The 17,673-nt window shown below is 42.0% G+C and overlaps 1 protein-coding gene across 7 annotated transcripts in view; it reads right to left on the bottom strand.

Moving 5' to 3' along the window:
• Window positions 1–17,673, bottom strand: part of LOC121947354 (IQ motif and SEC7 domain-containing protein 1-like) — a 116,745-nt gene that overhangs the window by 15,480 nt on the left and 83,592 nt on the right. For 5 of the 7 annotated variants that reach the window (XM_042492367.1, XM_042492362.1, XM_042492365.1 and 2 more), the window contains 2 exons: window positions 2,859–3,138; window positions 678–1,957 (listed from right to left, as the gene is read on the bottom strand). In XM_042492367.1, the coding sequence (XP_042348301.1) occupies window positions 678–1,957; window positions 2,859–3,138 (1,560 nt within the window). Of the gene's footprint in view, window positions 1–677; window positions 1,958–2,858; window positions 3,139–3,663; window positions 3,916–12,118; window positions 12,423–17,673 lie in introns of those variants that run through there. The other 2 variants (XM_042492366.1, XM_042492363.1) reach the window with 2 other exon arrangements.

Here is a 17,673-nt window from a genome sequence, read left to right as displayed (position 1 = left end):
CACAAACAGGAAACTTCTTAACATGTTCAGAATTTGTGTTAAAGAAATTCTTCACCCCTAAAGCGATTGTTCAAATTACTAATCCTGCTTTTTGTTGAATTTATAAAGAAAACTTGCCTCCACAGAAAATTAAAGATCCAAAAATTATGTAAAACATTTCCGCATAAACAGTCTCATGCGCGAACAAATATACCTAGGCAAGCACGTGTATTTGAACTCATAAAATGCACGATCAGAGTTTGAATGTACACACTAGCCAGGTCCACTACTTGTATGTTTCAAATATTACAGTTTTGGCAAAAATGCATGTTTGGGTAGTACTCAGCATAAGACTGGATAAACGTGACTTGGATTATACTGCACTGGCTATGTGAGTGTCTGTAAACTGATGTTTTGATATAGTTTTGCTGTTGTTAAATGATAGATTCATAAAGAAATGTTGCTACACTGTAGTCAGATACTATAAAATACTGAAATGTCCTCTTAATTTCTTCTTCTGTGCAAAAATCTTTCTAAATAGCTTTGTATGGTATTATTACAGCTGATTACAGTTTATAGTACAACACACAGAGTGAATGATGCTTAAAGAGGCTTCTCTAACATAACCCCCATTTGTTAGGCTCTTAATCACTGCAAACACTGGTCGAGCACCTGCTCCACCGCAGCTGAGTACCTACTTGTTGAAGAGATTCAGGCCGATGCGGTAGTGTCTCTTGCGTATAACATCGTTACTGAAGATGGGCGAGTCCCAGCTGTTGCGAGTCTCTTTGTGGTAAGTCTGCTTGCTGAGCGTCTGCTCTCGTAAGCTGTCTCTCGACGACGACTCGGAGCTGCAGTTGATGGTGTCGTTAGAGTTGGATGTGCTATTGATGCTGTCGTTGTCCCCGTCGGAGAAGTCGGATTCGGACTTACTCTGTCTGTTGGCTGAGCCGTTGATAGCTAAGTGGCTTTCCAGCTGGCGGTGACGGTGACGCAGAGGTGCATCATCGTCACGGGAGGAAGCTCGTGGTGGGGGTCCGTGGGAGATGTGTTTAGGACTCGCCTGGGATGATGTTACGATGTGGCCGTGCGGTTCATACACAGGCGGCCGTTTAACAGAGCTACGTTCAGAGCGGTCGCTGAGCTCCGCAGAGCTGTCACTAGGAGGTTCTATGGTCAACAAAGGAAGATGGTCCATTCTAAGACGCTGCTCTTGGCACTCTAGAGAAGGAGTGCTGCGGCAGCTCGTGTCTGTGTCACGACCCTCATCTTTGGGGTCAATAGGCCAGTAGTCCTGGGAGGAGTTGACTGACCGCAACCGCAAGTCTGATTCTGTGCTGGAGGGCTGGTCCCCTGACCTCGACAGAGCCATAGAGGGAGACATGTCCTCCTCATCGATGAACAGAGTAACATCACTATAGGACGCCAATGTTTCATCGTGCATTCGTCCAGCTGCCCTGCGATGAGCCTTCACCTGATAGGGCACCTCCCTCTCCACCTTAGAGCAGCCCATAGCCTCTGGTTCAGGACCCTCATCTCCCTGAAGGCTGCGACAGTTCAGTGCATCGTCTATCGACTCAGCCAGAGATTTGACCTGCCTGGAAAAGGCGTCCTCCAGCTCCGTGATCGCGTCTGTCAGGTCACCCTGCTGGGGTGGGTGAGATGCCATGTTAGCCTGTTGGTGGACCTCTATATCTCCACATTCAGACTGCACCATGGACAGCGGGGTGCCATCCTCCGTCATGGACACTTGCCTCCCTTCAAAGTAGGAGCTGTGCACTTTCTCAGGGCCCTCAAACGAGAGCTGCATCCTCATGTTGGAGAGAACGATGCGTCTGGACATGCGGTTCTCAGACATGGAGCTCCTGAGACGTTCAAAGTTCTTGTTCATCTGATACTGGCGGAAGGCTGTCTGGATGGTGCGGGCTGCATGCCGGGTTATGAATCGTCCACCATATTTACGCTCCAGCATCTCCACCTGGAGGAAAGACGGAGTAAATTAGCAGTGAATGTCTGTGACACATGGACTATTTAAGGCTAAGTGACGTATTTCTCAGAGATTAATTTTGGATGTTTTTTTAAAGGCAAACTAATTTTTGACGGAAGTCCAGTATTGAGTGAGACCGCTGTAGCTAGCAGTGGCAAAACAGGCTGCCTCCACTCGTGAAGTGTTTGCAAAGTCAATTTATGTCCACAAAAAGTGCTGTTTTCCCGTGTTTTTGTGGGTAAAGGGAAGAAAAATTTTGAAATTGGTCCAGTATTGAGATAGAGTGTGATGGTGAAAACAGCTTGCAATGTAACCACTAGGGGCAATTATTCACTGTCAGTTTACATCCACTAAAAGTGTTTGTTTTTGCCACTGAAAGGCTTAGATTGTTATCTTAAGTGTCTTAACAACTTATGGAAACGATACCTACAGAGATATACTTTTATGTTAAAGAGTAAGATGCTTATTGTTTAACCAGAAACAGCCCCAAATTGGTTACATTACATTTCGCTGCTGCATTTTCCAGCGGTCTCACTGAGTAATGGACTTATTTTATAACACTGTTGTACTCGTTGGTCATTTAGACAAAAAAACATGTCAAAAGGGGTCCAGGTTGGAAAATACTGAAACTGTCCTTTAATTTAATTTTCTTAGATATATGTGGTTTATAAAGGTAACCTCCAGGACATCACGGATATTTTGACTCCCATTGTCAGTGACTCTGTCACAATCTAACGACAGCTTTTCCTTCCTGACACAGCTGGGTTTTTGATAAGTCACCCTCACTCAAGTCATTATTTTTGAAGAGAAACTGCACATGGCACTTTTAATCTCTATTGTGAATAAACTCTGACTCCAAAGCAAACTATTCAACATGGTTACTCTGGAATACCTGCTTGTCCTGGAGGTCAGCGGAGAGCTCATAGCTCTCAGAGAGCGAGCGGGACCGCTTGATGGCCTCCTCCTCTGCCTGCTTACGGAGAATGGACTGCGAGTGCTGCAGCTTCGGCCGACGGGGTCTCTGAGGCCCGGGTTGGACCCCGTGGCTGTACAGCGGGCTGTCGAATCGGTCTGGGCTGATGGCTGAGCCGTGAGTCACCGGGCCCTGGCCATAGCCAGCTCCACCATCCAGGGAAGAGCCACTCTCATTGGGCCGTCCATCCCCCTCCACACTGCAATGAGAGAGCAAAGGGATCTTTAGAGATTTAATCTTATTACTACAAAGATCAGACAATGAGAATTACATTACTGAGGCAGATTGTGATATTATTATTAGGTTAATAGCTGTATTTTTGATCCATCTTATGAAATGTCAGAGAGAAACTGGCTTAACTTCAGGGATTTATGGCTTTTTATATGAGAAAGTCTTAAAATAGTCAGTAGTCTGGTCTCTGTTATGGAATATACAAACACATATGGCATTAGTGAAGTGAACTGCAGCCATTTCTGGGACGTGCTGATTCTACCAGTCTATGATATATCCAGCAAAAAATCCACATTTATTCAACTGTCTAGCCTGCTTAATGCTGGGATGTATTTGTGAAAGAATTACTTTTGAAAATATGACACTGCATAGATTTTGCTGTGCCACATTCAAAAAACAAATGCCACGTAAACACTCTCCAGACATTAAACACATCTGTCCTTGAGAGATTACCTCACACATGAATAATGAGAAAACAAACAAGGTTACTCACTCACTCTTACATTCTGCCGTCTTACAAGGGGACTGCTTATTACGAAAAGACCGTCTATTCTCTATAAACTGCCAACTCTTCCTCCATATCTTGTCCACCATTCTTTCAGTCAAGTGAAGTCCAGAGTACACAGGCTTCTCCAGGAAACTAAAGTTTATGCCACTTCGAGGGCCAATCAGTGACCGACGGGAGTTACATCATGTTTGCCGGAGCGACGACACACTGTTCCAATGCACGTTACAAAGTCCAGTTCAGAGTGGAGTGACAGAGCAAATACAGCTCCAGAGGTCCCTTAGAAAACACCGAGATGTGGGTGCATGTGGTGCCCACCTGCTCAATAGCTAACATTACACTAACTGACATTTCTTCTCCTCCATGGCACAGTGTGTTCACAGCTCGCTGGCAGCCTAATGTGTTTGAACTGTGACTCGGCACACCCATACAGTGTACACAATCCACTTCCTTTATTAGACAGCCTCAGATCAACATTCAGCAACAAAAGCAACCACAGCAGAGAGGGAAGTGGAACTGAAAATGGTCAAAAGTTCAGACAGCAGATGTATTTATAAACACTGTTTGTGACTACATTGGTAATGTTTTCATCCAAACTGAATACAGATTTACTGATTTGTAGCCCAACTGAGCACAACATGTCAAAAAGTGTTTGCAAAAGATGGGCATTAATGGTTCATTGTAGCCTACGATTACTTCAAACTATGTAGAAATTTCAGGTTTAGGCATGTTGCATGTCTCAGCTTTGTACTTAAATTGTAATTCACAACCTACAATTTATCCCTTTCTGTCTGCTAAATCTTGTTCAACATAAAAAAGTGCAAATTAACATAAATCCGAAGATTACTGGACCTGATGACAACTCACACAACCGAGCCACTTTGCTTCTCTACAACTGCCACTTAAATTTTTTAAACCAATAGAAATGCTTTTGAAAATAACCTCTTTTCCAAAAGAGGCACTTTAGCTTTTAAACCAATCATTTAACACAGTAAAAAATGTTGTCCTGCTCTGGCTTCTAAACTAACTCCAATTTTTGTTAGGCACAATCCAGAAATTAACTGTAAATATTCATTCATTAGCTGTAACCACTTACACATAGAAATTGAAACCATTCACGCTCACATTCACACCTACGACCAATTTAAAGTCACCAATTAACTTAATTTGCATGTTGTTGGACTATGGGAGGAACTCGTGAAAAAAACCCACACTGCACCACCAGCCATCCACCTATGAATTATCTATAATTTAAAATAAATGTTTGTAAACACACAGCCGGAGAAAGTGAACATAAAAGCCAACCCCAGATTCACTCATGTGTGGTGTTTTGCCTCGCAATATTTGTGTTTTTCAGAGCTGTGTCTCTTGGATGCCTGCTGCTTAGGGTAGGGCACCTGGTCGCTACCTTTTTATACAGCCCCAACTTCACTCAAGTGAAAATAAGAAAATACAGGCAGAGGACAAAGTCTCTGCAGAACGTCACACCGCCACCCATTTCTAGTGGGTCATCAGCGACTGAGAGGGATTACTTCAGTATGAGTCTATACATTTTTTAAAGGAAAATCCTGCACAGTATGTCTTAAGTATCACAGGTGTTCAATTCCACCAAATGCTGCAGCAGAGTCAACTCGTGTGCATCAATTCCCTTCTGACCCATTCAGGTTCAGCCAAGGCCACTGTGACACCGTGGAGAACTTCATGGTACGTAAATACTAAGTGACCCCCTCGGGGCAGATACACATGGTGTTAAAGTGTGGCCCAGCACACAGCAACAGGGCCAACAGAGGACGCCTGTATTCTGTTGGACCGTCATAAAAACCTCGCACAGCGCAGTGAAAATCATACTTTGTTGCATAATAGCATTGGGACAAATCTCCCCAACCATCTGTCGTGGCAAACTGTGACGCCGCCATCCCTGGAGTTAAAAGTCACACCTTTTGAGCTGTCACAGCACCAGAGTACAGCCGGTGGTGATTTTCAATTTCATTATTTCTTCATTAGAAGTCTGATTACTGACCTGGATAAAATGTTGATGAAAGGAAACTTTTGGGTGCAGCAGTATGTTCATATTGATATAAAGAAAGTCTATATGGCTGAAGAGGGAGACATGTAAAAAAATATTGTTTTTCAGCTTCAAGGGGAAATTTATGGAAATGAGAGACTAGTTGTAAATTGTAAATGCAAATGTGCAGCACAAGTTGTTTTGTTTATGATAGCTGCAAACTAATAGAGTTCCCATCAGCTTCAGCTCCTCTTTGTGTCTGTGTGACCAGCAAATGACAGATTCCTACAACGTAAGGCAAATGAGATTCAAAAGTTTACAATAACCAATAAAACAATAAAAAAAACAGACTTAACTAAACTGTCATCACTTACTTTGGGTGAGGGAGAATTTTGCCCAAATATTTATTGACACACAAAGCAGGCTTTTTTGGTGACATTAATGTGAGAGTCATTTTTTCAAAAAGTTACCAATTATTGTGAAACTTCACAATGCGGCATCAGAAAAAAACTTCTGAATGTCTTAGCATTTTTAACACTTTTAAAGGACTGACATAAGACATTTTTATAACAATTAAGACTTAGTTTCTAGATTAATAAATTAATACATTTTAAGGCTTTTTAAGGATCTGTGGGAACCCTGTAAACTAAGATTGTGATCATGATAAACATTACACCTGCTTAACATCAGCATGTTAGCATTGTCACTGTGTGCACGTTAGTATGCTGCTGTCAGCCTTTGATTAAACACGGCCTCACACATTTTCTTTGTCTGAGATAGTGAAGGCTTGACCTGCTCTTCTCTCACACTGACTGCCTAAATACTTGTTGCCCTCACTGGTTAGGGTGGTTCGGTTTATGCAAGAGGAGTAAGACTGATTATCTTGGGGAGCCAATCAGAGGCAGAGTACGGCAGAGTAGGGCGGGTCATGCCTTCACCATCCTAGGAAAGATACATTTGGCTGCAGCCTCAATGAGCGGCTGTAAACTCTTAGATTCATTATGTTATCTAGTTTTGTTGAATTATTTTCCATTTTACTATTTTTGTTGAGAGCAATTGCCTTTCTCTTGTTTTGCCTAATTGTGTAATTATGAATGCACCAAAATAAATTTAAATTTATGTAAAATGACAATACAACTGTGGGAATGAGAATTGAATCGACTCTGAACAACTGAAAATGCAATAAACTGCAAGCTGCTTTTAATAGCCACTACAGTGCTCATCTGGGGTTTGCTCTCCCACTCCGTCACCTCCATAAACAGTCAAACTTAAGCTGTAATACTGGCTTTGTCTTCCCCAATGGGACCCTGCATCTTTCCTTCCATTTTGTTCTTTCTGCTTCACTTTCTTTTAACCAACCAAGAATTCAGAGTGCGTGAGAATGAGGGTGTGCAGAGAAAAAGAGAGCGGGAATAAGTGCTGCAGTACTTTTTGCTCTGAGGTCATTGAATACTCCACCGAGTGAGGTCAGTTGTTCATGATGGCGGGAAAAAGGGGCGAAAAAGGAAAAGAGAAAGAGCAGCGTTTTAAGAGCTGATGTTTTAAGCTGTAATGGCTGTTGAAGGGGGGAAAAAAAAGGAGTGACCTACAGCAGAGCAGGAAGTCGCATGACGTTATTCCAGAGAAGAGACAGAAGTGACTTCACAGGGTTCAGACAGAACTCTGAGAGTCATGTTTATACAACGTGTTGTAGGGGGATTGTAGAAGAGTTAAGAGGTGAAGGATGAACCAATGCGGGTTCTCAGAGGACCACTTCCTGACAGTGACTGTACCCTTCTTGAAATATGATCTCACGACATTAGCCAACGACTGCTTAACGGTGTCTGTCGCTCAGTCTGGCTCTTTATCCACTCGGAGCCCCAGTTAGTTCTGATGTCGGCATGGATAAGCATGTCAGCTCAGCTGGCAGTGATTTTCAGCCATGGGATTCAGGGATTTGGGGGGGGGGGGATCTTGGCGGGAGGGGCGGGGGTCGACCATCTCTCTTCCTCCCCTCCTTCCCTCTCAACACATCCTGAACAAACAGGCCCGGGCCCCTGCCCAGGCCTCAACCCGCTCCATCAGTCGGACCTGAGGGAGAAACATTCCTCCATCCCGGAAAAGAGGAGTCACATCTACAGGAGTTCTGGGAATAGAAGATGGCTAATGAAGTGCAGGCTGGAGCTACGAAGGAAGAGAGCTGCAGCGTGGAACTAACATAACTCCCAAACCAAGTCAAAGGGAAGTCTACAAACTGCTCAGCGCTCACATGTTTTTCCAATCAACTCCTAATTTGTGCTTTGAGATGCTCTTTTCTGTATAGGAATGCGTAATTGAATTCCCCATCAAATATGGGACTTAAAAGTCATAGGAATGAGCATTATACTAAATATTTATAGAAAAATCTTTCCACATGCAATGTGTTCAGGCACAACAGTAATCTGACTACTCCTCATAAACCTGCTTAGACTTTCTTTTGTCTATTAAAAATAAAAATCAATTCTACTTTAAGGTGTTTTTAGTCTTCTTAAGTCTGTATTTTATGTCTTTGGCTTTACTTTTATCATGCAGCTCTTATGAAGTTCTGCTCTTGAAATGTGCTGTATGAATAAACTTAGTCCTCACCTCTAATTTCAGGAACATTGATGTGAAAATCCAGTTAAAGGATCAAGAGTAACAGTTGAAACAGCAGCATTTTTTTGCCAAAAAACAAGTACAACAGATTCTCTATACACATACCAATAATAGGATTTGCATGTGGCGAAAAAACCTCAAGTTGGTTAGAGGGACAGAATGAAAAATTTGCATTTTTTCCTCTTTTGTTTTGATTGTTTTGGTGTGAGTTGCCAAATGATTGGGATATCAGCTGTAGAGATGTCTGCCTTCTCTCCAGTATAATGGAACTAGATGGCACTTAGCTTATGGTGCTGAGAGTGCCAAAAATTTAAATTATTGAAATTGAAATATCGAAATACTGAAAAATTTAAAAATTAAAAAACTCAACAGCAATGTCTCTTTTCAGAAATCATGACCCGGTTACTCAAGATAATCAACAGGCCTTGTTGTGAGCAGTTTCATGTTTTTTTGGCACTTTGAGCACCACAACCTAAATTGATAAAAAAAAAAAAGCACAGGGAAAGGGAAAAATATGTATTTTTGATTTCAGGTAAACCGTCCCTTTAAGTTACCTTGAGTATGTTAGAAATCAATGCTGCCGCATGAACACATTACACCATCTTATATTGGCAGTATTCAATTGCAATACCAACATGGTTGCTAAGGAAGTGTAATCTGCTTGCTGAGGCTTATTTTTGTTGGTAATGCACAAACGGCAGATGGTGATGGAAATCGCATTCCTTCACAGGGGGCTTAAGATAAAATATGTGTAATAACACTTGAGAAACACGTAAATGCCTCTCCTGCCTTTAAGTGACAATTCTCTTTCTATGTGTGTGAATATAAACATAGTCAGAGAACTGATGCCTTTCAATCAAATAACATATCAAACTTCTGTCCTCCACATGCTCTGACAACATGCGCTCTGAACACGACAAAAGCAGATGTTTTCCTTCTCTCTTTTCATAGCAGCTCAGAGAGCTCATAAATACAGATGCACACAGCAGCCTTCACAACACAGATGTGAGGGAATAGATTCTGCAGGTAAAAGTTTAGGAGACCACACAGTGACAAGTTAATGAAGATCGGCATTAAAAGGTAAACCTGCCAGTAAACATTGAGGTATATCAGTAATTTCAGCATCAATATGGATGATTTTGTCGGCTATAACTAGACAATGAGGAGCAGGTTGGGGATTTGTCGTTTGATACAGCTGCAAACAGCAGAGCAGCACTGGCCAGCAGACTGACGGTATCACTCTTGAGAGTTTGCAGTAGACGGTATAAAGTCGACTGGAGCCTCATAAGACTCGTGGCTCATAGCTACTGTAAGCTGTGTACTTCAGTTTGACAGTTTTAAGATCTGGGCGTCTCTGCAAATAAAAAACTGTCATCTGGCGTCTAATCTTCTTTCATCGGCTTCCATCTGCATGAAAAACTTACTAGCTTTTCCCTAATTATTAACATGTAACACTTTAAATAGGAAAGTAATGAGTGAGCACTGAGGTATTTCATGGGAACTTTGGTATTTTTAAAAGTGTTTTCCCATGTTTTTGTGTTCAAGTGACTAATGGAGACAACAATTTTTGAAATTGGTTCAGTATTGAGAGAGACTGCAGCAGCCTAGCGAGTAAAACAGGCTGCAATGTAACCACTAATAGCAATAGTACATCATCAATTTAGGTCAATTTAAAGTTGTTGTTTTTTTGCCACTGACGGGCTCAGATTGTTATCAAAAATGTCTGACAAGATTATGAAAAAGACCTGACAGAGAAATTAAACATTTTTTCCTTCTCTTTCATTATTCTGTTTGTTATTCTGACCAAGTCTCGCTCAAGGAGAAGTCTCGTTCTGAAGTCTCGTGAGAAGTGAATTGTTACCGGGAAAACAACAGTGGAAATGTTAGTGAGAGTTGGAGGAAAAAGTGAGTTTGTATTGTTGGAGTACAGAAAGCATATCTTAGTGTTAATTAAAAGATTTTCAATGTCATGGGTGAATATATAGTTGATTACAACAATTTGGAAAGATCTGCAAGATTTCAGAAGGAGATTTCTAATTGAGCGAAACTCAGGTTACACACTCTCACAAACAGACTGAATCACCAAAGGTAAAGAAAAATGTTTAGTTTCTCAGTCGGGATCTTTTTTGGTAACACTGTCAGACACTTATAGTAACACTTTGAGCCTGTCAGTGGCAAAGACAAGCACTTTGAGTGGACATAAATTGAAGGAGCACAATTGCTCGTGGGGATTATATGGATTACACTTCCCCTGTTTTGCCACAGTGGCTGCAGCAATCTCTCTCAATACAGGAGCAAATAAAAAACGGATGTCTTCATTATGCAGCTTTCATATGGATTCAGGCAGACAAAACAGAGCTTTATGACAGCATGGGAAAAACAAACAGTCTGACAGAACGGCAGGACCGTAAAACAAAATATCACCACACTGCAGTGGTAATGTTGCATTGTTCACAATGAATGAAGAAAAATATATGAAATTGTTTTGTGTTCATCATTTTATGTAGTGATTTTAGCCATGTCTAATAATTATCCATATTAAAATTAAAATATTTCTGTCAAAATTTAGAATTTGGTATATAGGAAACTCCAACACAAAACTTTGTTTATAGGTCTTTAGCAAATGTTTTATCAAAACTGAACATTTCAACATCAAATACAGGAAGTTCCCTGCAACTTTTTTATTAAGTAAAGTGAAAATCTAAATAAAAAATAAATTAATAAAAATAGCTCCCTGAAAGTAAAAGTTCCTCCCATGCTGACACTTTCTCTGCATGTATTGCAGTCTGCATTCCCCGGTGCTGGTTGAGTGTAATATGCACACCTTTTTAATGAACAGTTTTCCTTGAGAACTCCGATCACAGTCTATTGAGGATGATTAGCAGTTGCATTTTGATCAATAAGTGAAGGACACCAGATTTTAATAAAATAAAGCTTGCTGATTATTCAATTGTGTGATTTTTCAAGATGCCCTAAAATAAAAGCTTCATTATCACAGCACAGAAGCAGCAAATTAAAACACACTCCACTGCAAGAGTGTTGAGCAGCTTGGTGATTTGTTGATGCCGTCAACGTACTTGTCAGTTAAAGTAATCAGAAATCAATACTATTCCCCCGTTAGCTGCTGGGCTTCATTCTGTCTGAATGAAGGCGTCCCTCCTCCTCCCTCCTGTCAAGACTCAAACACAACAACAGAGCTGCTGTCATTATCTTTCAGTAATGAATAATTAAACTTCCACACACACTACACTCAGCACCTGCCCTTGAAGAACCAGCTATGAGAAAGCACACAGTCATGGCCAGCGAACGGAAGGGCCACGACACACCACAGGAATGCCCTTCAGCCGAGGAGCAGAGGAGCAGAGGAGCAGAGGAGGAGGAGGGGGCTCAATCCGACTCACAGACGTATTCTGTACAGTAAGACTAAACACTCCACAATAGCTTAGGTGACTCAGAGAGGGGACATGATCTGTTTTCCACTGTGAGGGAGTCAAAATTGAAATGGCAGACCCCACTTTAAAATTCATGATCTTCGTGACTGAGCTTGAAGCTTCACATTACTCCTGTCATCTCCAGGCGTGGATTGTGTGAGAGCACAAAAGAAGCAGGTTAAATTCAGCATGTGATCCCAGCTCTTTTTAAACAAATGCACACGCACTGTATTCACACGCTGTTTATTAACTAAAGCTCTTTTAGGTTCTTGCAGCTTGGTGTAACCTCATCCAATGACAAAACACACACACACACACACACACATGCACACCCCCCCACCCACCCACACACACTAAAACAAACACACATTTTGCACTCTCCTATTACTCTTACCAGCCATTCAGCTCCAGTTCCAGCAGCGACTGGGTCTTCTCTGAATTACACTGCAAACACCACATGCTGGCCGGCACTCACAAGACGATTTAATCCAAACATTAACAGTCCCCCATTACTGCCTCAAAGGTTTCTCCACAGACAGACACATCTCAGAACTGCCATCTGCTATAGCTTGTAGCTGCCTACTTCTCGCTCCCATTTCTCTGCCATGTGAAAGCAGCTCCCTATGGATGGTAGGCGTACATGGTCAGTGCTAAGTGCCAGTCTGTAATCTCTGACAGACAAACGGAGCTCTTTCTTTTTCTCTTTCTTCCTCTCTGTCCTCGGTGCGCCGGGCTGGTAGGAGTATAAGGGGGGCGGAGGCTGGGAGACAGGGGAGGTTTTTTTTTTTTTTTTTTGCCAGGCCCTGAGCAGTATGGAAGGGGGTGGGGTGCAGGGGAAAGGGGTGTGTGTGAGTGTGGTAGCTCTGTAGCTGGCTAGAAAGAAAGAGACGGGGATGAAATACCTCCTGCACAACACTAATCACATATTTGAAGGGGCACACAAATGACCCTGGAGCAAGAGACGTGGAATGAAAATTCATGTTTGCCAGGCATGTTATCAGGGAATATGAAAACATATTAAAAGAGACAGTGAGGGTTGGGAATGAGAGATAAAGCAAGGCGCTAAAAGCAGAAAGAGTAAGAAGAGGAAAATGAGTGACAGCTTGATGCAGTGAGGTGCACAATAGTAGATAAGTAGCAACAGGATGGAATGGAAAAACAGGTAAAGGGACAAAGTATGAGGAGACGGTGGCATAAAGACAGGAGATAAGCGTTGGAGGGTTTGCGAGTGTTTGAATGTCACAGGTACCTTTTGTTAGCTTTTATTTCAGGGAACGAAGAGGACTTTGTGGGCTGAGATGGCAAATACAAGAGCACCTCTATTAATAGAGCCTTTCAGGGTGGAGAAGTGACTGTTATGATGTGCACTAAGAAAAGAGCCGAGGAGGATTTGGTCTTTCCGCTGCAGAAAATAACGTAGACTAGAAGTTGTCCACCTCTAGTCTTTCTATTTTCAACATACTTTAAATCAGCACTGTTGTATAATACGGATAAGTCAAACTCCTGAAATGCCACCCATATTGCACCATAAGGTGCATTTATATGGACCCAGATATCAATATCCCCAAAAAAATTCTCATGTCTTAACCACTGCACCAGAGAGGAGACCGGTCTGATCGGAAGGAATTTTCCATTGAGGTTAAAAGGGGTGGTTCAAAACTAAATCATTCAATTGGAAAATATTAGCGGCGCATAAACCAGGGGTGTCCAAAGTTTTTTGAATGAGGGTCAGATTGGATAATGTGAAAATACCTGGGGCCAGCTGCTTCTTGCATCAAATGGGTTATTAAAATAAAAAAAATCAAAAATGCAAATTGTTTCAGTGAAAATTTAACTGAAACTTTCAACCACTCTTGAAAGCAACAGCCATCATCGTCGACTTCTTTGCTGTGTCTATGTCTGCTACCTTGCAGGAAATGTCTACTGTTAGGTAACTGTTTGTTAGTTTGTTTGTTTGTTTGCCGTCTGTTCATGAAAACACATTAGTTCTGCCTGCGTAGTTCCAACTCGATGCATGTCTATAAACTATGTGATAGTGCAGCTATTATGAGGTGAAGGGAAAAAGTGCAAAGGGACCTTGCTTGATAAACCAATATTGTGCGGAGGGCCACAGAGTATATTTTGAAAGTCAAGTCGAGGGCTGTTTAAAATTGGTCCGCGGGCGACGTTTGGCCCCCAGGCCTGACTTCAGGCATGCCTGCAGTAAACTCTAAATCTGATTATTTCTCTCAGTTTGGAATAAATATATTCTTTCTATGCATGTTTGCCCCATGTTTGAGCAACATTAGGTGACATAGTGTGTCACACATGACAAGCCACAGCAGCTGTGTCTATTTACCTCCCTCTGCTGCTTTTGACAGAGAATTGTTCATCAATTCACAATATTTATACATGTTCTGATGTCAATGCTCTGACTAAAGGTTGCTCTGAGAGCTGCTGTGGCTCAGGAGGTAGAGCAGGTCATCTACTAATCAGAAGATTGACAGTAAGATCCCCGCCTACTGCAGTATTCAGGTCGAAGTATCCTGGGAAAAGAATGAATGTTGAATGTGACATGTAGTGTGAAAGCCCTTTGAGTGATCGGAAGACTAGCAAGGAACAATATAAATGCAGGTCCATTTACTAATAAAATGACCCTTTGATTTTTAAACAAAACCTTATGTAACGCTGATGCTATAGTCTGGATTTTGGAGTCACTGATCATAACAGTTGTTTATTGCTAACATTACAAATGGCCCACATAAGACATTGAGGGAACATTGGTAAACTGTAACATGTAGTTATATTCTGCAGGTATTTAAGGGACATCTGTAATTTGTAGCTGCAGAAATTAACTTGGGTTACATTTACGTCACTTTCTAATGAATTGTATTGCAAAACCACTTCCCTTCCTATACTTTATGTATTGAATAAACAGAATTTTCTCAATAAGGTTGTAAAAAACAAACAAAAAACTTATATTTCAAGCTTCACAGCAGGCAGAACTACTTTGCACAAGACAAAAAAGTTATATCCTGATTTAAAAAGTATTTCACCAATATAAAGAAGGCTCTCACATAAACATGGCCGTCTGTGCAATAGAAAGACGCAAATACTGTTGAAATTGGTGCTACATGACCAGAGAATATCTGCTACACACATTATTTTGATACAAAGCTGGTTGAAAATCGGCGAAACATATTTAAATGCTTTCAGGCATGTAAACACGTACACATCCAACAGTAACGTTGGAATCTCTCTAATCAGAATTAATTCAATCAAACTGAAGAAGTATTGTCTCTGTAACTGCAGATGTTGTCGCAAATCAGGCCAGGACTTCCGCCCAGCTTCACACTCGCAGCAGACCCCGAACTGACAGTGTCTCGTCTCTGGACTTCACAGTGTTGTTGAGACAGACCAGTGACTTATCACCCCTCTGAGAGAAGGGGGTTGGGGTAAACTGCCCCCAAGTCAAAGGTATTTTCTTCCTTAATGACAGCAGGCACAGGAAACAGAGGAGAATGGCTCCCACATGGAGCCAGTTTACAGGGACACCAATCATTTACATACACACACACACACACACACACACACACACACACACACACACACACACACAAGTCTCAGGAGGGAGATGTTGATGTCCTCTAATTACAGCCTGCACCCTGAAAATGATCACCTTCTCTGGACTGTTTTCATCCGAGACATCAAACGAAAGATGCCCAACGAGAGACAAAGCAAAGCTAAAAAGGAAAAAGTAGGCACATCTTAAAATGTGTTACGGATCACAGCTGGGATTTATGCGCAGACTTACTTGCTATGTGTGACTCAGGCAGAATGATTATGTGCAGAAAGGCAGACAGACAGTTACGGGCCAGCCGATCTATTTCAGTTTGAGACCTTGGCCTTGTACTCTGGTGACTACAGCTGCTAATGCCTCGAGGAGCTGCAGATACTTGACTCAACTTACAGATCTCACCCATCATGCAATCTCACCGCTCATTCCAAAAATCGATTTATTCCCGAGTGCCGGTAAACAAAACAAATAAGACACAGGAGCAAAACCCATTTAGGAACGTCCCTTTTAATAAAACTGGCACCCTCATTACTCCATAATTTTGTTATCACCCAAGAGGCGCAGACGGAGGCAGACATTTAGATTTTGAAATACGTGCATGATATTAGATATCAGCACCAGTGCAGGCTTTGTTTTGCTGGCAGACCACAGGGAGAGGCTAACTAGAGTTTATTTGTTTGGTAATGAGATATGGAGTAATATCACAGTCTCATTTCGGCCAGGCATGTGATGGTTATAAGCCCCAAGCCTGTCATGATTGTTTCAGCATGAGGCTCAAGGGCAGCATCAGTTTAAGCATTCAGGAGAGCTCGGCTGAAATGATCTAATTAGACAAATTCCAGGTAAAGCTAAGCTGTAAAAGTTTGCACCAACTTTGGGACACTTGGTAAGCCTGTGTGATTCTCTCTGTCTGCCTGTCTCTGCGTCTCTCTCCTCCTCCTCCTCTAGTGTTTCGCTGCAGTCTAGCCGGCCTGTCTGGTGAAGGCCCACTCCATCTCCAGAGTCCCGGCTGCACGGCTCTGCTCCAGCATGATGTCATTGAGAATTCCAAGCAGAGGCCCACTCTCTGCTCATAAAACGGCATTTCTTCAACTCAGTACATATGGTCTCTCTGCGTTTCAGCTCCTACTCTATCATCCAACCCCCGTTCAGCTCCACTGCCCTCCCTTCTTTTCCTCTTCCTTCTTGTTTCAGTGTAAGGAAAGTTAGATACATTACACTTGGGATGAGGCCAAAGAGGCACCAGCGGGTCAAACGCTGTTTATCAGGTGCATTCCCACAGATGGAGCACCTGAATACTATCAGGAGGATAAAAAAAATGTTCCTATTGCAAAGAGGCTGAAAAAAGACAGAGCAGAGGGAAAAGACAGCAAAGGAAACGGCAGGGGAAAGTGATAGCTTCCTGGAAACTTGGTCACAAGACTTTTGGCGCTGCGTGCTCCATCTACATGACATCATGTACCGTTTCTTATTATCTGCTTTTGCTGGATGCTGAGCGACGGAGACCTGCGCTGAGAAACGGAAAATAAAAATGAAAACTCAGCCCTCGCCTGGTCTGGAAACAATTAGAACAGGCTGATGTCATAGTTTGATACAACAGCATACTAAATGAGATGTAGTGGCTCGGGATAGATTTGTGAACACAGAGCACTTTGTATTGCAGGAAAATAGAAACACATTTTCCCTATGATTTCTCAGGAACAAAGAATTTTTGTGTATTAGACGGATCTGGCAGCAGATGTATAAATAGAGCTGAAACGAGAGTAATTAAAGGATATGCTGCCTGTACTCATCACATCCTGGCAGCAAAGCTGGAGCAGATGTGTTGCCCGTGGGATCCTGTGGGAATGATCAAAGATCATCAGTGGCAAGTGATGTCTGAGAGGCTTTTCTCTTTTCTCCTCTTCATACATCATGTTTCTGTTTCTGTTTGTCCAGACAATGCTGAACTGCAGGAGACGACTTCTGGGATTTGTTTTGCGGCATCAAAATATTATTTCGAGGCAACAAAATGTGTCTTTACACAAGTGCGTACAGCTCTGTGTATCTTTTCCCCACAACTGGGACTGTGTGGTGAACCTCAGGTCAGGACTGAAGCCTTGTGAACTCGGTCTTTAAAGGAATAGTTTGATTTTTTGGGAAATACCCTTATTTGCTTCCTCCCTGAGAATTAGATGAGAACATATCAGTCTCACATTTGTACTCTAAAAAAAAGGCTCCTTTATTTTTTCTTGTCTTGTTTAAGGATTTTTCCTGAGGGGACAAGGGGGAGGGATCTATTCTTTATTTATTAATGACTTAACAATGTACAACCGTGGCGTGTCACTGTTTTCAATTTTGAAAAATAAAGTAGAGAAAAACATACAAGGCAACAGTCAGGAGATGGTTAGCTC

This window comes from Plectropomus leopardus, chromosome 8, assembly GCF_008729295.1.
Source record: "Plectropomus leopardus isolate mb chromosome 8, YSFRI_Pleo_2.0, whole genome shotgun sequence".
In the NCBI taxonomy this organism is placed as follows: Eukaryota; Metazoa; Chordata; class Actinopteri; order Perciformes; family Serranidae; genus Plectropomus; species Plectropomus leopardus.
Note: the sequence above shows the minus strand (reverse complement) of the source record. Positions and strands in the feature narration are given on the sequence as shown.